We start from the raw sequence: 25,582 nt of genomic DNA on the forward strand, positions 1-25,582 counted from the left end.
AGCCCTCCATGGCTCCCACCTCCCTTACAGTCAAAGCCCAAGTCCTCCCCGAGGCTTAAGGTCCTGCAGGACCTGCCCCATCCCCTTCCTACTGTCCCCCGCGCCCTCTCTCCTCCTCGCTCACTCTGCTGCAGCCACATGGGCCTCCTCGCTGTTCCTCCAACAGGCGAGGCACCGTCCTGCCCCAGGGCCTTTGCATGGGCTGTGCCCTCTGCATAAATTGTTCTTCCCTCAGATAGCTCCTCACGTACCTCCTTCCTTTGTCGTCTATAAGCTTCACCTTTTCTGTGAGGCCCCAGTGAAGGCAGGATCTGTAATTTAGCCACTCAGGGCTCCACATTCCTCTTCCCTGCTTTCTTTCTCTTTTTTTTTCCTGTGAAAATGACCTGGAACATACCGTAGAAATCCCTTTTGGTTTTATTTGCTTTTTCTCCTTCCTAATAGACTGTAAGCCTCACTAGCAAAGAGATTCCCACCTTGTGTTTACTGCAGTGTCACCAGTGCTTAAAACAGTGCTTTGACCCTAACAAGTGGATGGATGGGTGGATGGACAGATGGGGAAGTATGGGTGGATGGATGGAAGGGTTTGTGGATGAATGGGTGGATGGATGGATAGGTGTGTGGATGGATGGATGGGTGTATGGTGGGTGTATGGGTGAATGGTAGATAGGTAGGTGGATGGGTGGATGGGTGGATGAATGGGTGAATGGATAGGTGGGTGGGTGGATGGTTGAGTGGATGAATGGATGGTAGGTGGATGGATGGATAGGTGAATGGATTGGTAAGTGGGTGGGTGTTCGTTTGGATGGGTAGATGGGTGGGCGGCTGGATTGGTGGATGGACTGTGGGTGTATAGATGAGTGTGTGAATAGATGGGTGGATGGAGAGATGAATGGATGGGTAGATGGATGAATTGATAGGTGGATGGATGGATGGATGGGTGGATGGATGAGTGGATGGATGGATGGATGGATGAATGGCTGAGTAGATGGATGGATGGGTAGATGGATGGATAAATGATTGGATAGATGGGTGGATAGATGAGTGGATGAATGGATGGGTGGATGGATGGGTGGATGGGTGGATGGATGGGTAGATAGATGATGGGTAGATGGATAATGGGTGGATGGATGAGTAGGTGGATTGATGGATGAATGGATGGGTGGATGGATGTGGTGGTGGGGTGGATGGGTGAAGAAGTGGAAGGATAGATGGATGGATTAATGGATAGATGAATGGGTGGGTAGATGGATGAGTGGATGGATGGATGGGTGGGTGGCTGGATGAGTGGATGGATGGATGAATGAGTGGATGGGTGGGTGGATGGATGGATGGGTGGGTGGCTGGATGAGTGCATGGATGGATGAATGAGTGGATGGGTGGGTGGATGGATGGATGGGTGGGTGGCTGGATGAGTGGATGGATGGATGAATGACTGGATGGGTGAGTGGATGGATGGATGGGTGGGGGGCTGGATGAGTGCATGGATGGATGAATGAGTGGATGGGTGGGTGGATGGATGGATTGGTGGATGAATGATGGGTGGATGTATGGGTGGGTGGCTTGATGAATGAATTGTGGGTGGATAGATGTGGGTAGATGGATGGATGGTGAGTGGGTGAATGAGTGGATATCTGGATGACAGAGTGGGTGGATGAATGGATGGGCAGATGGATGTGTGGGTAGGTTGATGGGTGGATGAGTGGAAGGATGGATGGATGGATGGATTAATGGGTTGATGAATGTGTGACTAGATGGATGAGTGGATGGATGGGTGTGGGTGGATACATGGATGGATGAATTAGTGGATGGATGAATGGGTGGGTAGACAGATGAGTAGATGGATAGATAAATGTGTGGTTGGGTAGGTGGATGGATGTATGAGTGGGTGGATTGATGAATGTATTTTGGGTGGATAGATCGGTGGGTGAATAGGTGGATGGTGGGTGGGTGGGTGAATGGGTGGATATCTGGATGAGTGAGTGGGTGGATGAATGGATGGATGGGTGGATGGATGTGTGGGTAGGTGGATGGGTGGATGAGTGGAAGGATGGATGGATTAATGGATGGATGAATGGGTGGGTAGATGAATGGATGGATGGATGAATGTGGTGGATGGGTGGGTAGATGGATGAATGAATGAATGAATGAATGGATGGTTAGGTAGGAGGATGGTTGACTGGAGGATGGGCAGGTGGATGGGTGGACAGTTGGGTGGGTGTATGGGTGGGGAAATTCCTGGTGTAGTGATGGGGACTGAAGCCATAGGAGCCAAGATGCCTGGGTGAGAGATCAGGGTCCAGAATGAGCCCAAGAAACCCCCAACTGTCAAGCTGTGCTGAGGAGCTGTGGCCAGCAGGGCTGGGCCTCATTTGGAGGTGGCATGATTGATGTAGGATCCAGGAGGACCAGGGCCTCAGAGCAGTAATCGATGCCTTTATGTGTGCATTGACGGGCAGTAAAAATGGGGAGAGAGCCCGTCTGTCTCAGCTTTCCTAGTGCAGTCGGGGAGAGCTTTGGGCTGGGAAGGTGGAGAAGGAGGTAGAGAGGACGAGTAGCAAAGCTGGGTGGGTGGAGAAGGGAGAGCCCTGTGTACTTTTCCGTGCATGTGTGGCATTGTGGTTCATTGTGGTTCCCATTCCGTGGATGAGAATGTGAAGGCTCAGAGAGGTTAGGTGGCTGGCCCAAGAGCACACAGCAGAAAGGTTCTGAGATGGCTTTGATCCTTACCTCTAATCACTGGATTGCAGAACTGAGCTAAAGTTCAAGAACGTGGGGACCCCCACCATGCAGGAAGTTCAGGATAAAAGTGGTTTGAGATGGGAGGGGGATCCTGGCTGAGGAGAGGAGGAGGTGAACAGCAGTGTCTTCCTGGTCTGCTTCCCCAGCACCATGGGTGCATAGTAGGTGCTCATAAATATTGAATGACTCTGTGCTAGGGGAGGGGAAGGATGAAAATGAATCCAGGTCGGGTGCAGTGGCTGACACCTGAAATCCCAGCACTTTGGGGGGCCGAGGCGGGCAGATCACTAGAGGTCAGGAGTTCGAGAACAACCCGGCTAACATGGTGAAAGCCTGTCTCTGCTAAAAATGCAAATATTAGCTGGGTGTGGTGGTGCGCGCCTGTAATCCCAGCTACTCGGGAGGCTGAGGCAGGAGAATCGCTTGAACAGGAGGCAGAGGTTGTGGTGAGCCGAGATTGCACCACTGCACTCCAGCCTGGGCAACAGAGAGAGACTCTGTCTCAAAAAAAAAAAACCCCAAACAAACAAAAGAAAGTAAAGGGCTGATCACGATGGCTCACACCTGTAATCCCAGCACTTTGGGAGGCGGGCAGATTGCTTGAGGTCGGGAGTTTGAGACCAGCCTGGCCAACATGGGAAACTCTGTCTCTACTAAAAATACAAAAAATTAGCCGGGCATGGTGGTGAGTGCCTGTAATTCCAGCTACTCAGGAGGCTAAGGTGGGAGAATCACTTGAACCTGGAGGTGGAGGCTGCAGTGAGCTGAGATCGCACCATTGCACTCCAGCCTGGGTGATAGAGTGTGACTCCAAGACTCTGTCTCAAAAAAAAAAAAAAAAAAAGAAATTAAAAGAATGAAGAATTGCTACCCAGAGGCAGAGCAGCTGCCTGGGCTGCTTGTTGGCTGGCTATTTTTATGGTGATTTCTTGATATATGCTAAACAAGGGGTGGATTATTCACGAGTTTTCTGGGAAAGGAGTGGGCACTTCCTGGAGCTGAGGGCTCCTCCACCTTTAGGATAACTTCCCGGGGTTGCCATGGCGTTTGTAAACTGTCATGGTGCCGGTGGGAGTCTCAGCATGCTAAAGCTTTGTAGCTGGCGTGCAATCGGCAGTGAGGATGACCAGAGGTCACTTTCACTTCCATCTTGGTTTCAGTGGGTTTTGGTGGCTTATCCTGTTTTATCGGCAGGGTCTTAATGACCTGTACCTTGTGATACCGACCTGCCAACCTCCTTTCTCATCTCGTGATTAAGAATGCCTAACTTGGGAGGCCGAGGCAGGCCGATCACGGGGTCAGAAGATCAAGACCATCCTGGCCAACGTGGTGAAACCCTGTCCCTACTTAAAAAATAAAAAACAAGGCCGGGACGCGGTGGCTCACGCCTGTAATCCCAGCACTTTGGGAGGCGGAGGCGGGTGGATCACGAGGTCGAGAGATCGAGACCAACCTGGTCAACATGGTGAAACCCCGTCTGTACTAAAAATACAAAAAATTAGCTGGGCATGGTGGCGCGTGCCTGTAATTCCAGCTACTCAGGAGGCTGAGGCAGGAGAATTGCCTGAACCCAGGAGGTGGAGGTTGCGGTGAGCCGAGATCGCGCCATTGCACTCCAGCCTGGGCAACAAGAGCGAAACTCCGTCTCAAAAAAAAAAAAAAAAGAATGCCTCACTTGGGAGGCCGAGACAGGCTGTTCACAGGGTCAGAAGATCAAGACCATCCCGGCCAACATGGTGAAACCCTGTCTCTACTTAAAAAATAAAAAATATTAGCTGGGTGTGGTGGTACATGCTTGTAGTTCCAGCTGCTTGGGAGGCTGAGGCACGAGAATAGCTCGAACCCAGGAGGCGGAGGTTGCAGTGAGCCAAGATCACGTTACCACACTCCAGCCTGGCGACAGAGCAAGGCTCTGTCTCAAAAAAAAAAAAGAAAAAGAAAAAGAAAAGAATACCTAACTACTTGGCCGGGTGCCATGGCTCATGCCTGTAATCCCAGCACCTTGTCCTCCCAAAGATCATTTGAGGTAGATCATTTGAGGTCAGCAGTTCAAGACCAGCCTGGCCAACATGATGAAACCCTGTCTCTACTAAAAATGCAAAAATTAGCCAGGCGGTAGCAGCGCGAGCCTGTAATCCCAGCCCCAAGCCTCTATTCAAGATGGAGTTGCTCCGGTTCAGGTGCCTCTGACAGTACTTCCCTTGATATCCCCAAACCCTGAGACCCCACACGACCCAAACCAGGGTCCTTGTCTTCCTTCCAAAGTGCATCTCCTCCTGGGTTCCGAGCTGGGTTTGTCATCCTGAGGCTTCTATAACAAATGACCACAAACTGGGGGGCTTGGAACAGCTTCTCCCAGTCCTCGAGGCCAGTTGTCAGCGATCAAGGTGTGGGCAGGGTGTCGCTTTCTCCAAGGTACTAGGAGAGGGTCCTTCTTGCACTTAGCTTCTGGGGACTCTGGGTGTCCTTGGCTGGTCGATGCATTGCTGTGGTCTCTGCTCCATTGTCTCTGCATCTGCGTCCCCTCTCCTCTAATGTTATAAGGACACTTGAGACTGCGTGCAGTGGCTCACGCCTGTAATGCCAGCAGTTTGGGAGACCGAGGCGGGCGGATCACTTGAGGTCAGGAGTTTGAGACCAACCTGGCCAACATGGCAAAACCCCATCTCTACTAAAAATACAAAATTAGCCAGGCGTGGTGGCGGGTGCCTGTAATCCCAGCTCCTCGGGAAACTGAGGCAGGAGAATCCCTTGAACCTGGGAGGCGGAGGTTGCAGTGCGCCGAGATAGTGCCACTGCACTCCAGCGTGAGCGACATGAGCGAGACTCTGTCTCAAAGTAAATAAATAAATAAAGGACACTTGTCCTTGGACTTGTGGTCCCCTTCATCTAGGGTGATTCCATCCCAAGATCCTTATTGAATGAAATCTGCAAAGTCTGTTTTTCCAAATCAGGTCCCATTTCCAGAGGGGCTGTATCTTTAATTTAATTTTATTTTTTTGAGACAGGGTCTCACTCCGTCACCAGACTGGACTGCAGTGGTATGATCATAGCCTGCTGCAGCCTCGACCTCCCAGGCTCAAGGGATCCTCCCGCCTCAGCCCCCTTAGTCATGAACCACCACGATGTGCTAATTTTCTTTTATTTTTGGGTATAGACAAGATCTCACTGTGTTGCCCACGCTGGTGCAAACTCCTGGGCTCCAGCGATCCGCCTGCCTCAGCCTCCCGAGTAGCTGGGACTGCAAGTGTGCACCACCATGCCTGGCTAATTACTTTTAATTTTTACTGGAGACGGGGTCTTAGTGTGTTGCCCAGGCTGGTCTCAGACTCCTGGGCTCAAGCCATCCTCCCACCCTTGCCTCCCAAATACTTGGAACTACAGACGTGAGCCACCATACCTGGCTAACTTTTAAAAAAAATTTTAGTAGAGTCGGAGTCTCACTACATTGCCCAGGCTCAGGATGGACGTAGCTCTTTTGGGGAACCACCATTCAACCCATTACAGCCTCAGACGCTACCATCCAACCGTGTCCCAGCCATCTTTCTTGCCTTCTCCCTCCCCTCCCTTCTCCCCCCACCGAAGCCCTGCCTTCGATGTTTCTGTCTCTGTCTCCACGCCCCCCTGGCTCAGTCTTCACCTTCTCCTGTTCTGACCTTGACTCTGCCCCCTCGCTGGCCTCTAGCCTTTTGTCCCGCACTCCAGTCCCTTCTTTGTGCTGGCCCCGGGAGGCTCTTTCCTGAACACACCTCTGACTGTGCCCCACCCCTGCTCAAACACCTCCTATGGCTCCCCACTGCCCTTGACAGTCCAATAGTTCTTTGCCTGTTGCTCAAAGACTTTCACCCCCATCTGTCCCCTCCAATGGCATCTCCCACCTCCTGCCACACACTTTTTTTTTTTTTTTTTTTTGAGGCAGGGTTTCGATCTGTTGCTCAGGCTGGAGTGCAGTGGCATGATCTCGGCTCACTGAAACCTTGTTCTCCTGGGTTCCAGCGATTCTCCTGCCTCAGCCTCCCGTGTAGCTGGGACCACAGGCGCACGCCAGTACGCCTGGCTAATTTTTGTATTTTTAGTATAGAGATGGGGTTTCACCATCTTGGCCAGGCTGGTCTTGAACTCCTGACCCTACGTGATCTGCCTGCCTCGGCCTCCCAAAGTGTTGGGATTACAGGCGTGAGCCACCATGCATGGCCCAAGGTGGCACTATTTTAAGGTTATTTCTAAAGAAGCAGGTATAGCAAGAGGGTGTGTCCTTCCTCACATGCCTCAGGAGAGAATTTTGGAAAAGATGCAGACACCAGGCCGTGGATCTCAGTGGTTAGTGCACAGTATGCAGAGCTAGACTACCTAGGGTTAAGCCCTGGACATTTGGCCGGGCACGGTGGCTCATGCCTGTAATCCCAGTGCTTTGGGAGCCCGAGGCGGGCGGATTGATTGAGGTCAGGAGTTCAAGACCAGCCTGGCCAACATGGTGAGATTCCATCTCTACTAAAAATACAAAAAATTGGCCGGGCACAGTGGCTCATGTCTGTAATCCCAACTCTTTGGGAGGCCACGGCAGGTGGATCACCTGAGGTTAAGAGTTGGAGACTAGCCTGGCCAACATGGTGAAACTCCATCTCTACTAAAAATGCAAAAAAATTAGCTGGGCCTGGTGGTGCGTGCCTGTAATCCCACTACTTGGGAGGCTGAGGCAGGAGAATCACTTCAAGTGGGGAGGTTGCAGTGAGCCGAGATCATGCCATTGCACTCGAACCTGGGTGACAAGAGCAAAACTCCATCTCAATTAAAAAAAAAAAAAAAAAGGAAAGAAAAAAATTAGCTGGGCTTGGTGGCAGGCACCTGTAATCCCAGCTACTCGGGGGGCTGAGACAGGAGAGTCGTTTGAACCTGGGAAGTGGTGGTTGCAGTGAGTTGAGATGGCGCCACTGTACTCCAGCCTGGGTGACAGAGTGAGACTCCATCTCAAACAGTAATCATAATAAAGCCTGAACATTCTACTTACCACCTGTGTGGCCTTGGGCAAGCCGCTTCCCCTCTCTGCACCTCCATCTCTCGTCTGTAACTTGGGATCAGTGCCAGCAGCTACTTCATAGGGTTGCTCTGAGTATTAACTGAGTCAATATGGAGTATAAGCTTACTCTTCCCTTTTTCAGTTTTCTCTCTATTTTGTTTTTACATTTTTATATTTTGGGGGGATTTGTGTGTGTGTGTGAGTTTTAATTTTTTTTCTGAGTATATGTTTATTAGCATTAAATACCAATGGACTCTTTTGAGGCAAGGTTTTGCTATGTCGCCCGGGCTGGAGCACCGTGGTGCAATCATGGCTCAGTGCAGCCTCCACTGCCCAGGCTCAAGTGATTCTCCCGCCTCAGCCTCCTGAGCGGCTGGGACCACAGGTGTGTGCCACAACACCCAGCTAATTTTTTAAATTATCTGTAGAGGCCGGGCGCGGTGGCTCACGCCTGTAATCCCAGCACTTTGGGAGGCCGAGGCGGGTGGATCACGAGGTCAAGAGATTGAGACCATCCTGGTCAACATGGTGAAACCCCGTCTCTACTGAAAACACACACACACACAAAAATTAGCTGGGCATGGTGGCGCGTGCCTGTAATCCCAGCTACTCGGGAGGCTGAGGCAGGAGAATTGCCTGAACCCAGGAGGCGGAGGTTGCGGTGAGCCAAGATCGCTCCATTGCACTCCAGCCTGGGTAACAAGAGCGAAACTCCATCTCAAAAAAAAAAAAAAATTATCTGTAGAGACAGGAATTTCACTATGTTGCCCAGGCTGTTCTTTGAACCCCCGGGCTCCACTGATCCTTCTGCCTCGGCCTCCCAAGGTGCTGGGATTCCAGGTGTGAGCCCCCACCCCCGGCCCAGTGGACCTTATTACCATCACTGCCAGTCTGCGCTTATGGGGAACTGTATGAGTCTGCAGAGGCTGCCACACATCACGGACAGGGTTGTTTAAACACAGTCATTTATTTCCACTCGGTTCTGGAGGCCAGAGGTTTGAGATCAGTGTGTTGGTAGGACTGACTCCTTCTGAGGTTGTCAGGAGCATTTACTCCCGGCCGTTACCCTGTAGCGTTCCTTGTCTTGTAAACGCGTCTCCCCATCTCCGCCTCCGTCTTCACGTCTCCCCGCCTGTATGTGTTTCTGTGCTTAGTTTTCCATTTTTATAAGGACACCAGTCTTTCTGGAGCGGGGCCACCCTCATGACCTCACGTTGACTAATGCCATCTGCAGTGACCCCGTTTCCAGATAAAAGTCACATTCAGAGGTCCTGGGGGTTAGGACTGCAATTCATGAATTTGGAGAGGGGAGAAGCACATTCATCCCATAACAGGAACTGTGAATCAAAGTTCTATTCATCCGGAAGTGGGTAAACATTACGCATTTTCTTTTTTCTTTTTTTTTTTTTTTTTGAGACGGAGTTTCGCTCTTGTTACCCAGGCTGGAGTGCAATGGCGCAATCTCGGCTCACCGCAACCTCCGCCTCCTGGGTTCAGGCAATTCTCCTGCCTCAGCCTCCCGAGTAGCTGGGATTACAGGCACGCGCCACCATGCTCAGCTAATTTTTGTATTTTTAGTAGAGACGGGGGTTTCACCATGTTGACCAGGATGGTCCCGATCTCTTGACCTCGTGATCCACCCGCCTCGGCTTCCCAAAGTGCTGAGATTACAGGCGTGAGCCACCGCGCCCGGCCAGCATTACGCATTTTCACCAACTAGAAACCACAAGCAGAGAGGCCAAGAAGAGGTGGGTCCGAGAGATCAGGGAAGCCGTAGGGAAGAGTTTCAGCACCAAGGACAGCGGCAGGGCGGGATTTTGTGACCCTGCTTCTCTGTGTGGCGTATGTGTGGGCCTGTGTGTGTGTGTAGCGTCTGTGGTGTGCATGCATTGCATTGTGTGTGTGTGCGTGTGTTTGTAGTGTGTGATGTGTACATGTGTCTCTATGTGTGTAGTGCGTGGTGTGTGCATGCACCTGTGTGTATGTGTTTAGTGTGGTGTGCATGTATTGTGTGTGTGTGTGTAATGTGTGGTATGTGCATGCATCTGTGTGTGTGGTGTGCGTGTCTTGTCTGCATGTGTGTGTGCGTGTGTGCTGCGTGTATGCACTTGCGCATGAGTGTGTGTGTAGTATGTGTGGTGTGTGCATCTGTACGTGTGTGTAGTGTGTGGTGTGTGCATGTGTCTTGTCTGTGTTTGCGTGTGGTATGTGTACACATTGTGTGTAGTATGTGGTGTGTGCATGCATCTGTGTGTGTGTATGTACACATCTGTGTGTGTAGTGTGTGGTGTGTGCATGTGTCTTGTCTGCGTTTGCATGTGGTATGTGTACACATCTGTGTGTGTAGTATGTGGTGTGTGCATGCATCTGTGTGTGTGTAGTGTGTGGTGTGTGCATATATCTGTGTGTGTGTGAGCGTGTCTGTGTGTGTGTGTGAGCGTGTCATCTGTGTGTGTGAGCGTGTCATCTGTGTGTGTGTGAGCGTGTCATCTGTGTGTTTGTGAGCATGTCATCTGTGTGTGTGTGCATGCATCTGTGTGTGTGTGTGTAATGTGTGGTGTGTGCATGCATCTGTGTGTGTGTGTGTAATGTGTGGTGTGTGCATGCATCTGTGTGTGTGTGAGCGTGTCATCTGTGTGTGTGTGAGCGTGTCATCTGTGTGTGTGTGTGGTGAGTGCATGCATCTGTGTGTGTGTGTGGTGAGTGCATGCATCTGTGTGTGTGAGCGTGTCATCTGTGTGTGTGTGAGCGTGTCATCTGTGTGTGTGGTGTGTGCATGCATCTGTGTGTGTGTGAGCGTGTCATCTGTGTGTGTGTGAGCGTGTCATCTGTGTGCATGTGTGAGCGTGTCATCTGTGTGTGTGTGAGCGTGTCATCTGTGTGTGTGGTGTGTGCATGCATCTGTGTGTGTGTGTGAGCGTGTCATCTGTGTGTGTGAGCGTGTCATCTGTGTGTGTGTGTGAGTGTGTGAGCGTGTCATCTCTGTGTGTGTGAGCGTGTCATCTGTGTGTGTGTGGTGTGTGCATGCATCTGTGTGTGTGTGAGCGTGTCATCTGTGTGTGTGAGTGTGTGAGCGTGTCATCTGTGTGTGTGTGTGAGCGTGTCATCTGTGTGTGTGAGCGTGTCATCTGTGTGTGTGTGAGCGTGTCATTGTGTGTGTGTGTGTGAGCGTGTCATCTGTGTGTGTGTGTGAGCATGTCATCTGTGTGTGTGTGAGCGTGTCATCTGTGTTTGTGTGTACATATCTGTGTGTGTAGTGTGTGGTGTGTGCATGCATCTGTGTGTGTGTGTGCATGCATCTGTGTGTGTGTGTGAGCGTGTCATCTGTGTGTGTGTGAGCGTGTCATCTGTGTGTGTGTGCATGCATCTGTGTGAGTGTGTGTGTGAGTGTGTGTGTGTGAGCGTGTGAGTGGTGTTTCTTTCCCTTTCACTGCAGAGCTCCGACTCTGGGGCTGATGATCTTAAATGTGGCCCAGAGCACCTACCCACCCCCTACTCTCCTAGGGCCACCACCCTCCAAAGCCTGCAGATAAGGACTCCACAGCCCCCCCCCAAAAAGGCGGGGAGCTAGGAAGAAGGTTTTTACCCTCATTTTACATCTGCCTGCAGCCCAATTTCTTGCCGATTAAACCTGATTTCTTTCAGGCCTTAGGACTAATTGTCTTAGTGTCTTTTGAAGAGCTTGGGGAATAAAATTCAGAAAACAGAAACACCCGGAAGAAAACAATTAGATACAGCAATCACAACAGGAAAGACACACACAGACTCTGTGAAGAGCTCCTCCAGAGTGACAAGGTGCCCAGCTTCATTGATAGTTCTTGGAAGGTGCATTACAATCTCAATGAAACACAACTGCACGCCCACCTTAATGACTAGCATTTAAAAGGTTGGAAAAAACCAAGTGTTAGTGAAGATGAAGCATTAATAGTGCCCGACATGGGCACAGCCCACTTGGCAAAACTATTTGAAGGAATCGATGAAAGTTGGACACAGGCCTGTCTTGTGACCAGCACGTCCCTCCTGGGTATGCTTTTTGCATTAAAATATGTGGACAAGGCCGGGTGCGGTGGTTCATGCCTAGAATCCCAGCAATTTGGGAGGCCGAGGCTGGCAGATCACTTGAGGTCAGGAGTTCGAGACCAGCCTGGTCAACATGGTGAAATCCTGCCTCTATTAAAAATACAAAAACTGCCGGGCGCGGTGGCTCATGCCTGTAATCCCAGCACTTTGGGAGGCCAAGGTGGGTGGATCACGAGGTCAAGAGATCGAGACCATCCTGGTCAACATGGTGAAACGCTGTCTCTACTAAAAACACAAAAAAATTAGCTGGGCATGGTGGTGCGCGCCTGTAATCCCAGCTACTCAGGAGGCTGAGGCAGGAGAATTGCCTGAACCCAGGAGGTGGAGGTTGCGGTGAGCGGAGATCGCGCCATTGCACTCCAGCCTGGGTAACAAGAGCGAAACTCCGTCTCAAAAAAAAAAAAAAAAATACAAAAACTAGCCAGGCATAGTGGTGGACACCTGTAATTTCAGCTATTCAGGAGGCTGAGGCAGGAGAATCACTTGAGCCTGGGAGGGGGAGTTTGCAGTGAGCTGAGATTGTGCCACTGCACTCCAGCCTGGGTGACAGGTGGAGAATCAGCCTGCCTCTCTCTCTCTCTCTCGCATATATATATATATATGGACAAGGCTGGGTGCAGTGGCTCACGCCTATAATTCCAGCACTCTGGGAAGCCAAGGCAGAAGATCAATTGGGCCCAAGAGTTCAGGACCAGCCTTAGCAACATAGCAGACCCTGTCTCTGCAATAATAATAATAATGGCTGGGTGTGGTGGCATGCACCTGTGGTCCCAGCACTTTGGGAGGCTGAGGCCAGAGGACCACTTGAGCCTGAGACGTGGAGGGTGCAGTGAGCTGTGATCATACCACTGCACTCCAGCTTGGGCAACAGAGCAAGACCCTGCCTCAAAAAAAAAAAAAAAAAAATGGACAAGAATGTTGCAGATCCACTTCATTCATAATTGCCCCAAACAGCAAACAACCCGAATGGAATGCTCACCCACAGGAGAACGGATGAGCAATTTGTAGTATATTCCTAGGACACAATACTACCCAGAAACAAAAAGGAACTAACCTCTGATACACACAACTACGTGTCGCGGACTGTATATTGAATGAAAGAAGCTGGACATGAGGGTGGACCTATGCCATGATTTCATTCATGTAAGTTCGAAAACGGGAAGCAGCCAATCACATTGATATGTGATGAGCACGTGGTGGGGACAGCATGATGAAGGCATACACAAGAGCCGGAGTGGTTACCCCCGCAGGATGGAGGGCGTTGTGCTGGGGTGGGGGACACTGGGACTTCTGGTGGCTGCCACTTTCTACTTTCATTGTTGTTAAGACAGGATCTGGCTCTGTCACCCAGGCTGGAGTGCAGTGGCACAACCACAGGTCACTGAAACCTCCACACCCTGGGCTCAAGAGATCCTTCTGCCTCGGCCTCCCGAGTAGCTGGGACTCCAGGTGCCCGCCACCACACCCGACTAATTTTTGTATTTTTTTTATAGAGATGGGGTTTCGCCATGTTGCCAAGGCTGGCCTTGAAATTGTGAACTCAAGCGATCCTCCTGCCTCAGCCTCCCAAAGTGCTGGGATTACAGGCATGAGCCACTGCACCTGGACCCAACCTCACTTTCTTCTCTTTTTTTGTTTTTTTGAGATGGAGTTTAACTTTTATTGCCCAGAATGGAGTGCCATGGAATAATCTCAGCTCACCACAATCTCCGCCTCCCGGGTTCAAGTGATTCTCCTGCATCAGCCTCCTGAGTAGCTGGGATTACAGGCATGTGCCACTACACCCGGATAACTTTGTATTTTTAGTGGAGATGGGGTTTCTCCATGTTGGCCAGGCTGGTCTGGAACTCCCGACCTCAGATGAGCCACCTGCCTCAACCTCCCAAAGTGCTGGGATTACAGGCACCCACCACCACGCCTGGCTAATTTTTTTTGTATTTTTAGTAGAGATGGGGTTTCACCAGTTGGCCAGACTGGTCTCGAACTCCTGACCTCAGGTGATTCACCCGCCTCAACCTCCCAAAGTGCTGGGATTACAGGCACCCACCACCACGCCTGGCTAATTTTTTTTTGTATTTTTAGTAGAGATGGGGTTTCACTAGTTGGCCGGACTGGTCTCGAACTCCTGACCTCAGGTGATTCACCCGCCTCTGCCTCCCAAAGCGCTGGGATTACAGGCACCCACCACCACGCCTGGCTAATTTTTTTTGTATTTTTAGTAGAGATGGGGTTTCACCAGTTGGTCGGACTGGTCTCGAACTCCTGACCTCAGGTGATTCACCCGCCTCGGCCTCCCAAAGCGCTGGGATTACAGGCACCCACCACCACGCCTGGCTAATTTTTTTTGTATTTTTAGTAGAGATGGGGTTTCACCAGTTGGTCGGACTGGTCTCGAACTCCTGACCTCAGGTGATTCACCCGCCTCTGCCTCCCAAAGCGCTGGGATTACAGGCACCCACCACCACGCCTGGCTAATTTTTTTTGTATTTTTAGTAGAGATGGGGTTTCACCAGTTGGCCGGACTGGTCTCGAACTCCTGACCTCAGGTGATTCACCCGCCTCTGCCTCCCAAAGCGCTGCGATTACAGGCGAGAGCCACCTTGTCTGGCCTCCAGAATGTTGTCATCTTCCCGAACGGAAACTCTATCCCCATGAAACACTTCCTACCCCAGTCCCCAGCCCCTGGCACCCCCCATCCTGCTTTCCTTCTCTGTGAATCTGACTGTGCCGTGGTCCTCCTATGAAGCCCCTGTCTCTCCTTTTGTATCTGGCTTATTTCACTGAGCATGATGATCTCAGGGTTCACCCACGTATCAGGTGTCATAATTTCCTTCCTTTTTGTGGCTGGATAATATTCCATTGTGCGGGTCGGCCATATTGTATTGATTTATTCATCTGTGGATGGACTTCGGGTTGCTCCCGCCTTCTGGCTACTGTGAATCTTACCGCCATCAACATCGTTATACAAATATCTCTGTGTGCGTCCCTGCTTTCAATTCTTCTGAATATCCACCCGGAAGTGGAATTGCTGGGTCCCGTGGTGATGCTATTTCATTTCTGGAGGAACTGTCAAGTTGTTATCTGCAGCAGCCATACCATTTTATATTCTTACCACAATTTTTTTTTTAAATGCTGGAAACCATTTCCAGCTCTGCCTGGTACCTCCAGGGTTTCAGGGGACTTCTCGGATCTGAGGTGGGATTCCCTCGGATTCCCTCCCCGCCCCCCATCACGCAGCCCAGCTGGTGGGAGCGACCAGCAGGTGGCCACTTTAATTAGCTCCTGCCTGGAGCAGAAGTGGGCACCACGGAGCCCGGCACAGAGTGTCCCCGGGAGGGGAGCAAGCAGAGAAACCAGGGACCATAGGGGGCAGGGTTTGAGGGTGAACATAGGGTTTGATAACATCGGAGCAGCCAGCGATGGTCTCATTTCACAGGTCCCCAAACAGGTCCACTCAGCCCCCTGGGTCCATCCCAGGACCCCTGACCTGTGTGCAATCCCGATCCCACCTCAGGCAAACATCTTTCAAAATGCTTTTGATCTAATTAGGCTTTCAGGGAGAGGGCGGGTTCTCCAGAGTTGCTCGTGTCTTGTCTCTGTCTCTGGTATTGTCAATGTCTCTGGTCTCTCATACCTAATGTCGCCCAATCACAGCCACTCCAGGGCTGGCCCCGCCCCTCACTCCCACCCCTAATGTCGCCCAATCACACTCTCACTCTGGGCCACTCCAGGGCTGGCCCCGCCCCTCACCTCCCACCCCTAATGTCGCCCAATCACACTCTCACTCTGGGCCACTCCAGGGCTGGCCCCGCCCCTCACCTCCCACCCCTAATGTCGCCCAATCACACTCTCACTCTGGGCCACTCCAGGGATGGCCCCGCCCCTCGCCTCCCACCCCTAATGTCGCCCAATCACACTCTCACTCTGGGCCACTCCAGGGATGGCCACGCCCCTCACCTCCCACCCCCTAATGTCGCCCAATCACACTCTCACTCTGGGCCACTCCAGGGCTGGCCCCGCCCCTCACATCTCCTGATTGGTCCTGCTCTTTGTCAACATGCCTCTCTGTGGTTCTTTGCCACGCCCCCTCAAGCTCCACCCCCCCCCCTCATTGGCTGGTCCATCTTGTAGTCGTCTCAGACCATCCTCTCTCCTTCTGATGGGGGAAACAGGCCCAATATGGGGAGCGCCTGATCCAAGGCTACTGGTTGGTAGCTGGTCAGTGACAGAGCCCACTGCCCCCTATCCCAGTGCCAGGGCTTCTTCCATCTTTCTGGGACCACTGGTGCCCTCCCCATTCTCCCTGCTGGGCAGCCCCTCTGCTCACTCCCCTCACCCCGCCTTCTCCAGGGTTCTCAGCAGCTCTTCTCTGAGCTCAGCTATGAAAATGAGCCGGGCGTGGTGGCGGGGACCTGTAATCAACGCTACCCGGGAGGCTGGGCAGGAGAATCGCTTGAACCCAGGAGGCAGAGGTTGCAGTGAGCTGAGACCACTGACTTGGTTCACGGCTGGGCCTCCTCTCTCCCTCTTCCTGGTCTCACCATTTGGAGGTTGTATGTGTGCGCAGGGGCGGAAGGGGTGGGAAGACACGGAGCCAGTTCGACTGTCTCCTCCAGGAACAAGGTGGCTCCAGAATCCTGTTCTCTTTTGCTTTTTTAAGATTGTACTACGATATACACAACTTAAATGTTTCAATGCATGGCTCAGTGGCATCGAGCGCAGCCATCGCCACGACCGTCTCCAGAACTTTCTCATCTTCCCAAACGGAAACTCTATTCCCATGAATCACTCATTCCCCACCCCCTCCTCAGCCCCCGGCGCCCCCTCCCCCCATCCTATTTTCTGTCTCTGTAAATCTGATGACTGTAGGGACCTCCTAGGAGTAGAATCACACAGGATTTGTCCTTCTGTGTGTGGCTGATTTCACTGACCGTGACGTCCTCAAGGTGCATCCGTGTTAGAGCCTGTGTCAGAATTTCCTTCCTTTTCATGGCTGAATAATACTCCATTGCGTGGATGCACCAAGCTGTGTTGATGATCTATGCATCTGTTGATGGACTGACGGACGCTCGGGTTGCTGCCACCTTGTGGCCACTGTGAGTGGTGCTGCTGTGACCGCCGATGTGCACCTGCTCTCTTAACACCCCCGTTTCTCTCCCTTCCAGGCTGTGCCTTCCTCACCTACTGTGCCAGGGATTCCGCCATCAAAGCTCAGACTGCCCTGCACGAGCAGAAGACCTTGCCCGGAGTGAGTCCTGCGTGGTGTCTGGGGAGGACGGGATGGGGGACTGCTCTCAGTCTGGGGTGAGGGCCAAGGTTTTTCTGAGATTGGCTGTGAGTTCTGTGTGTCTCTGGACTCGGCGTGAGGAGCAGAGGGGTAGAAATCACATCAGAGTGTGCATGTATTGAGTGCCTACTGTGTGCCGCGCTCTATATTTTATACCAGAGTGGTTGTGTGTGGTTGTGCACTGCACAAGGGCACCTGCCCCTGTGTGTCAGTGTCATTGAGCTGACACCTGAAGGATAAGGAGGCATTAGCAGGCAGAGGGCACAGCATGTGCCAAGGCCCTGGGATAGGACCATGCCTGGCATTTTGGAGGAAAGGGAGGTGACAGGGCTGGTCGCTGAGGGCCGTGTGGACCACGGGGAGGAGTGTAGACCTTGCCTGCTTCTCACTGTAAAAAGGAAAAGGATTTTCCCCACTTGTTCTGATGGTGCAAATGGAGCCACAGTTCCTAACACAAGGGCTTCTTCGTTTTTGTTTTTGTTTGAGATGGAGTCTTGCTCTGTCACCCAGGCTGTAGTGCAGTGGCGTGATCTCGGCTCACTGCAACCTCCACCTCGGGGTTCAAGTGATTCTCCTGCCTCAGCCTCCTGCGTAGCTGGGATTACGGGCACGCACCACCACGCCCAGCTAACTTTTGTATTTTTAGTAGTGACAGGGTTTTACCACGTTGGCCAGGCTGGTCTCAAACCCTTGATCTCAAGTGATCTGCCCGCCTCAGCCTCCCAAAGTGCTGGAATTACCTGCATGAGCCACCGCACCCGGACAACACAGGGACTTCTTGATTAGTATTTCTATCCGTAGAGGAGCAGCCTCCTGTCTCTGATGAGTTTCTGCTTATTTTTATTTTTTCAAGACAGGGTCTTGCTCTGTTGTCCAGGCTGGAGTGCAGCGGCTCACTGCAGACTCCATCTTCTGGGGTCAGGTGATCCTCCCACCATGGCCTTCTGAGTAGCTGGGACTACAGGTGCATGCCATTACACCTGGCTAATTTTTAAATTTTTGTAGAGATGGGGTCTCATTATGTTTCCTGAGCTGATCCTGAACTCCTCGCTCAAGCGTTCCTCCTGCTTTCACCTCCCAAAGTGCTGGGATTACGCTCTGGGTGGGCCGGAGGTCCCTGCCCCCAGTGAAGGATGAATGGTTCCCGCTGAGCCAGCCAGTCCGGGTCCCCAGGCAATGCCTCTTGATGGAGACTGAAGCAACCACTGTGGGCCATGGCACCCCACCTTGTGAGCTCTGGGGCAGGGAGCTCACCCTTCCCTCGGGAATTCTCAGGGATCCCTCAGCATTCAGGGAAATCAGGGTGTTCTTAGCCATCTGTGCTTGGCTGACTGTAGGAAATCTGACACGCACCTTCCAGGGGTTCCTGAGGTCATCACATGAGTTTGACTTGATTTTCAATGAGCATCGGAAGGTTCTGGGCATGGGGGTGGCCTCTGCTTCGTCTTGAAGAATAGGGAACCCCTCTTTGGGGTGTGACGTGATGCAAGTTGGAGCATGGGGTCTGGCAGCCACATCTGTGGGCTCGCTGCTCAGTCCCATCCTTCCTGTGTGGCAGTGAGCCAGTGACTTAACCTCTCTGATCTTCAGCACTGGAAGAGAATAACAGGGCAGGGTGGGGCAGCAATCTGTAGAGGAGGTGATCATGGAGGGCTTCACTGAGGAGGTGACATTTGAGAAGAAACCTGAAAGATGGCATGGAAGGGCACAGCAGGCAGAAGGAACAGCATGTGCAGAAGTGATCTAGAGTCTGCGGATAAATTCCCTGAATTCACTCTTCACCTTGGACCTTCTGTGAGTGCCTCCCCAAACCAACCACAAGCTTGAAATAAAAACATAAAAAAAAAAAAATGGCCAGGCGCGGTGGCTCACGCCTGTAATTGCAGCACTTTGGGAGGCTGAGGTGAATGGATCACGAGGTCAAGAGATCGAGACCATCCTGGCCAACATGGTGAAACCCCGTCTCTACTAAAAAAATACAAAAAAATCAGCTGGGCGTGGTGGCGCGTGCCTGTAGTCCCAGCTACTGGAGAGGCTGAGGGGGGAGAATCGCTTGAACCCGGGAGGCGGAGGTTGCAGTGAGCCGAGATCGCGCCACCGCACTCCAGCCTGGCACCTAGCAACAGAGCGAGACTCTGTCTCCAAAAAAACAAAAACAAAACACACACACACACACACGAGAAAACCCCCACAACCAAACAATCAATCGAACTAGAGAAGCTGGAGGGCAAGTCAGTCCATACAGATTAGTGCCAGGGGCGCAGCAGAGTCCTAAGGACCGTATTATTTATTGCTACATAACAAATTATCCCCCAAATAGAGACTTCAAACAATAAGCACTTGTCATCTCACAGCTACCAGGGGTCAGGAATTGGGGAGCGAGTTTGCTGCATGATCCTGGCTCAGGGTCTCTCCTGACGTTACAGCCAAGACGTCAGCAGGAGTTTGTGGTTGAGGAGTTTGTGCTTCCTCTGGTGGCTGTTGGCAGGAGGCCTCAGCTCCTCACCACGTGGGCTTCTCCGCAGTGCTGCTTGAGCTTCCTCACAACGTGGCATCTTCCCCCAGAACGCATAACCGAAGAGTGATCATGGAGAAATTCACAGTGCCCTTTAAGCCCTAGCCTCAGAATTACACCGTCGTTTCTACCATATTCTAGCACCAGGAGCCCAGGGATGCAGAGCAGGGTGGGAAAAGGTGGAGGGAGGAACTAGGGGAACAGACTAGCTCAGTACTGGGCTTGTCTAAGGTTAGGCAGCCTGCAGGTTGCAGAGTGGGGATTTGGACCTTCATGGTCTGATTCCAGACCCTGTGCTAGTGATCAGCCCCTGTGCTGTTGCCTAATTCCTCTGAGTTTAATGGACCTTGTTTTTTTTTTTTTGCATGGTATCAGGTCCTGGGTGGAAGCTCTGGCCCTTCTGTCCGGAGAAATCTGTACATACGTGGAGATTTACCAGCACTTCTAAGGAGTCCCCCAGCTAAGCAATTCTCCCCCATTCCCTTGTCCCCATTTCCCTGATGAAGTTAACTGAGACCCAAACCTAGTCTCTCTTCCACTCTCTGAAGCTGTAGGGACCTTGGAACCTGTTCTCTTCTTGTTGGGGGCCAAGGCGGGGCTCTGCATTCTGTTGGCAGCCAGAAGGGAAGATGGAAGAGGGTGGAAGGACCAAGCCTCATGCCCTTCTTGCCAGTCTGGTGTCCCAGATCTGAGTCCACTTTGAGATGAGGAAATGCAGTCACAATCACCAGTAGCTCCTTCTCTGCATCCGTTTTGAGAGGCTGTCCTTCTCTACCTGCCTACTCTCCCTAGGCCAGCCCATAAACTCATCCATCCACCCTTCCATCCACCCATCACCTATCTGCCCATGTGTCCACTTGCCTGGCTACCTGTCATCCATCTACCTGCCCATCCATCCATTAACTCACTCATCTACCCATGCACCCACCCACCCACACTTCCATCATCCACCCATCCTCTCCTACAGCCACACATCCATCCGTCTACCAATCCACCCACCCACCCACCATTTGTCCATCCATCCACCCATCTATCCTCTCATCCATCCATTCACACACTCATCCATTCTTCCATTCATTCATCCAGTCATCCATCCATCCACCCATCAGTTCATCCGTCCATCCATCACTCACTCATCCACCCATCCATCCATTCATTCACCCACATATCTATTATCTAATAACATATCTATTATTCCCCCATATGGGGGAATTATATATTTATTCCCCCATCCAGCCACACATCCCTCCATTCACCCACACATTCATCCATCTACCATTCATCTATCTAGTCACTCATTCATCTATCCACTCACCCATCTATCCATCAATCCATCTGTTTACCCATTTGCCCTTTTATCCATCCATCCACCCACCCACCCACCCATCCATCCACCCACCCATCCATCCATCCACCCACCCATCAATTCATCCACCCATCCATCCATCCATTCATCCATCCACCCACCCACCCATCCATCCATCCATCCACCCACCCATCCACACACCCATCCATCCATCCGCCCACCCACCCACCCACCCATCCATCCATCCATCCATCCACCCACCCACCCATCCATCCATCCATCCATCCATCCAATCCACCCACCCATCCATCCATCTACCCACCCATCAATTCATCCACCCATCCATCCATCCATCCATTCATCCATCCACCCACCCACCCATCCATCCATCCACCCACCCATCCACACACCCATCCATCCATCCGCCCACCCACCCACCCATCCATCCATCCATCCACCCACCCACCCACCCATCCATCCATCCAATCCACCCACCCATCCATCCATCCATCCACCCACCCATCCATCCATTCACCCATCCATCCGTCTATCCATCCACCCACCTATCCATCCATCCACCCACCCACCCATCAATTCATCCACCCACCCATCCATCCACCCACCCATCCATCAGTCCACACACCCTCCCATCCATCCATCCATCCACCCACCCACCCATCAATTCATCCACGCATCCATCCATTCATTCACCCATCTACTCATTACCGACCTACCTACACATCTACTATCCATCCATCCATTCCCCCATCCAGCCACACATCCCTCCATTCACCCACACATCCATCTAGTCACTCACTCATCTGTCTGCCCACCCACCCATCCATCCATCCATTCACCCACACATCTATCCATCTAACATTCATCCATCTAGTCACTCACTCATCTGTCTGCCCACCCACCCATCCATCCATCCATTCACCCACACATCTATCCATCTAACATTCATCCATCTAGTCACTCACTCATCTGTCTGCCCACCCACCCATCCATCCATCCATTCACCCACACATCTATCCATCTAACATTCATCCATCCATCCATCTATCCATCCACCCACCTATCCATCCATCCACCCACCCACCCATCAATTCATCCACCCACCCATCCATCCACCCACCCATCCATCAGTCCACCCACCCTCCCATCCATCCATCCATCCATCCACCCACCCACCCACCCTCCCATCCATCCATCCATCCACCCACCCACCCACCCACCCATCCATTCACCCATCCATCTGTCCATTACTCATCTACCCACTTATCTATGCATCCATCTGTCCACCCATCTACCCTTCCATCCATCCATTCATTCATCACTTATCCTTTCACCCATTCATCTATTGATTCACTTACCCATCCATCCGTCTATCTATCCTCCCATCTGCCCACACACCCATCCATCCATCCATTCACCCACACATCTATCCATCTAACATTCATCCATCTAGTCACTCACTCATCTGTCTGCCCACCCACCCATCCATCCATCCATTCACCCACACATCTATCCATCTAACATTCATCCATCTAGTCACTCACTCATCTGTCTGCCCACCCACCCATCCATCCATCCATTCACCCACACATCTATCCATCTAACATTCATCCATCTAGTCACTCACTCATCTGTCTGCCCACCCACCCATCCATCCATCCATTCCCCCACACATCCATCCGTCTATCTATCCTCCCATCTGCCCACACATCCATTCACTCATCTAACCTTCTGTCCATCCATCCAACAACTTTTTATCAAGCACCTACTCTCTGCCCCATGCTATGCTAAGCTCCCGTCACCAGTTCTGCAACTGATCACCTTCTGAGTGACTCCTGTGGCCATCCCCAGTCCCAGCCTCCAGACGCAATGGGCTCAAACTGGCTATGGCACACACACACCCATATTTTTTTTTTGAGACTATCTGATTCTGTCACCCAGGCTGGAGTGCAGTGGCTTACCCTCAGCTCACTGCAACCTCTGCCTCGCAGGTTCAAGCGATTCTCCTGCCTCAGCCTCCTGAGTAGCTGGGACTACAGGCATGAGCCACCGTGCATGGCTAATTTTTCTATTTTTTAGTAGAGATGGGGTTTCACCACATCGACTAGGCTGGTTTTGAACTCCTGACCTCAAGTGATCCACTTGCCTCAGCCTCCCAAAGTGCTAGGATTACAGGCACGAGCCATTGAGCCCACTGTGCCCCGACTCCACTTTTTATGAACCAGTTCTCTGCCTCAGTCCCTGGGCATCAGCCTCTCCTCCCCGCTCCTCCTCACCCCCAGACCCCATGGCCTCTACATCCTACTCTCGTTTGTTGCCTCCTCCCCACTTCCACCTCTTTGTTCCCCCGGGTTCAAATCTCAGCTTCCCCTCTCCCAAGCTGTGTGATCTTCGGCAAGCGTCTTTCCCCTGAAGCCTCAGTTTTCCTTACCTCCAATACGGGTAGTACTTTCTCCACCTGACCAGACTGCAGAGAAGATGTGATGACGTGAAGGTGGGCGGGGTGCGGTGGCTCACACCTTTAATCCCAGCACTTTGGGAGGCTGAGGTGGGTGGATCATGAGGTCAGGAGTTTGACACCAGCCTGGCCAAGATGGTGAAACCCCATCTCTGCCAAAAGCACAAAAATTGGCTGGGTGTGGTGGCGGGGGCCTGTAGTCCCAGCTACTTGGGAGGCTGAGGCAGGAGAATTGCTTGAACCCGGGAGGTGGAGGTTGCAGTGAGCCGAGATCGCGCCATTGCACTCCAGCCTGGGTGTCAGAACGAGACACTGTCTCAAAAAAAAAAAAAAGTAAAGGTGCAAAGTGGATGCTGTTTTTGGGGATATTAAGCCCTTATATTCTGGTCTTTGGACATCCTTTTTTTTTTTTTTTTAAGATGGGTTTCACCACGATGGCCAGGCTGGTCTTGAACTCCTGACCTCAGGTGATCCACCCACTTCGGCCTCCCAAAGTGCTAGGATTACAGGCGTGAGGCCACCGCGCCCGGCCAGGCATCCTTAGCTTGTAAAAATGTCTCCCTCCCCAGACACTGACGACCCAGCCAGGGCACCAAGCCCTAAAGTACTTGTGGGCAACTGCCTTTCCCGCCTGGAGAATTTCTACCCTCCATTCAAGGTAACACCCAGCCGTCGCCTCCTGCTCATCCCTGACCTCTCAGGGCTCGGGGTGTCTGTGTCTGGCTCTGACTCCTCCGGATTGGGAGCCCCTCAAGGGCAGTCCCTGGGATGGGTCTTCCAAACCGCATCATTCTTTCAGCATTCATTGAGCATCTGGCTCATGGCGGGAGGAAGACAGAGTACAGACAAACCAACAAGCCCGTGAGATGACTTGCAGACGACGCCACTGCGATAAGAAATGCGGTGGCACTTTGGGAGGCCGAGGCGGGTGGTTCACCAGGTCAAGAGATTGAGACCATCCTGGTCAACATGGTGAAACCCCGTCTCTACTAAAAATACAAAAATTAGCTGGGCATGGTGGCACGTGCCTGTAATCCCAGCTACTCGGGAGGCTGAGGCAGGAGAATTGCCTGAACCCAGGAGGCGGAGGTTGCGGTGAGCCGAGATCACGCCATTGCACTCCAGCCTGGGCAACAAGAGCGAAACTCCGTCTCAAAAAAAAAAAAAAAAGAAAGAAATGGGGTGACTGTCAGAGCAATGACTCAGGATGGGGGTTCCCTTTATTGTGATTATTATTATTTTTTGAGACAGTCTAACTCTGTCGCCCAGGCTGGAGTGCGGTGGTGTGATATGGGCTCACCGCAACGTCCACCTCCCGGGTTCTTGCAGTTCTCCTGCCTCAGCCTCCCGAGTGGCTGGGATTGCAGGCACGCGCCACCACTCCGGGCTAGCTTTTGTATTTTTAGTAGAGACCGGGTTTCACCATGTTGACCAGGCTGATCTCAAACACCCGACCTCAGGTGACCCACCCACCTCGGCCTCTCAAAGTGCTGGGATTCCAAGCATGAGCCAGAAGACTGTGCCTGGCGGGGGGTTCCATTTTGGATGGTCAGGGAAGGCCTCTCTGTGGGAAGGGTGTCCTGGCAGAGGGAACAGCCAGTGCGAGAACCCTGAGGCTGGAGCACGCCCAAAGCCTGTGAGGACCACTGAGGTCAGAAGAGTGAGTGAGGGACAGTGAGGGGAGAGTGGGTGGAGGAGAGTGGGGGAAAGAGGAAGCAGAGACAGGACACCGCAGGGGGCAGCTTGAATTCTGTTCCAAGGATGACTGGGTCTGGGGCAGAGGTTTACACGGGAAGGATCTGGTTCGATTATTTCCTCTTTATTTATTCGCTTATTGAGCTAGAATCTCAGTCTGTCGCCCAGGCTGGAGTGCAGGGGCGCGATCTCAGCCTGCTGCCGCCTCCACCTCCCACCTCAGCCTCCCAAGCAGCTGGGACCACAGGTGCACACCACCGTGCCTAGCTGCTATTTTATTTTATTTTTGAGACGGAGTTTTATTCTTGTCGCCCAGGCCGGAGTGCGATGGCTCCCTGCAGTAATCTTGGCTCACTGCAACCTCCACCTCCCAGGTTCAAGGGATTCTCCTGCCTCAGCCTCCCTAGTAGCTGGGATTACAGCACCTGGCTAATTTTGTATTTTTAGTAGAGACAGGGTTTTGC

The 25,582-nt window shown here is 52.1% G+C and overlaps 1 protein-coding gene across 22 annotated transcripts in view; it reads left to right on the forward strand.

The window, feature by feature from the left end:
* The window catches only part of CELF5 (CUGBP Elav-like family member 5), a 76,306-nt gene that overhangs the window by 11,993 nt on the left and 38,731 nt on the right, over positions 1-25,582 (forward strand). For all 22 annotated transcript variants that reach the window (XR_008478770.2, XR_008478771.2, XR_008478769.2 and 19 more), the window contains exon 2: positions 17,005-17,087. Coding sequence is in view for 8 of the 22 variants with exons in the window: in XM_078361489.1 (XP_078217615.1) it covers positions 17,005-17,087 (83 nt within the window). In the remaining 14 variants the exon portion in view is untranslated. The remainder of the gene's footprint in view (positions 1-17,004; positions 17,088-25,582) is intronic.

Source organism: Callithrix jacchus, chromosome 22 (assembly GCF_049354715.1).
Source record: "Callithrix jacchus isolate 240 chromosome 22, calJac240_pri, whole genome shotgun sequence".
NCBI classification, from domain to species: Eukaryota; Metazoa; Chordata; class Mammalia; order Primates; family Cebidae; genus Callithrix; species Callithrix jacchus.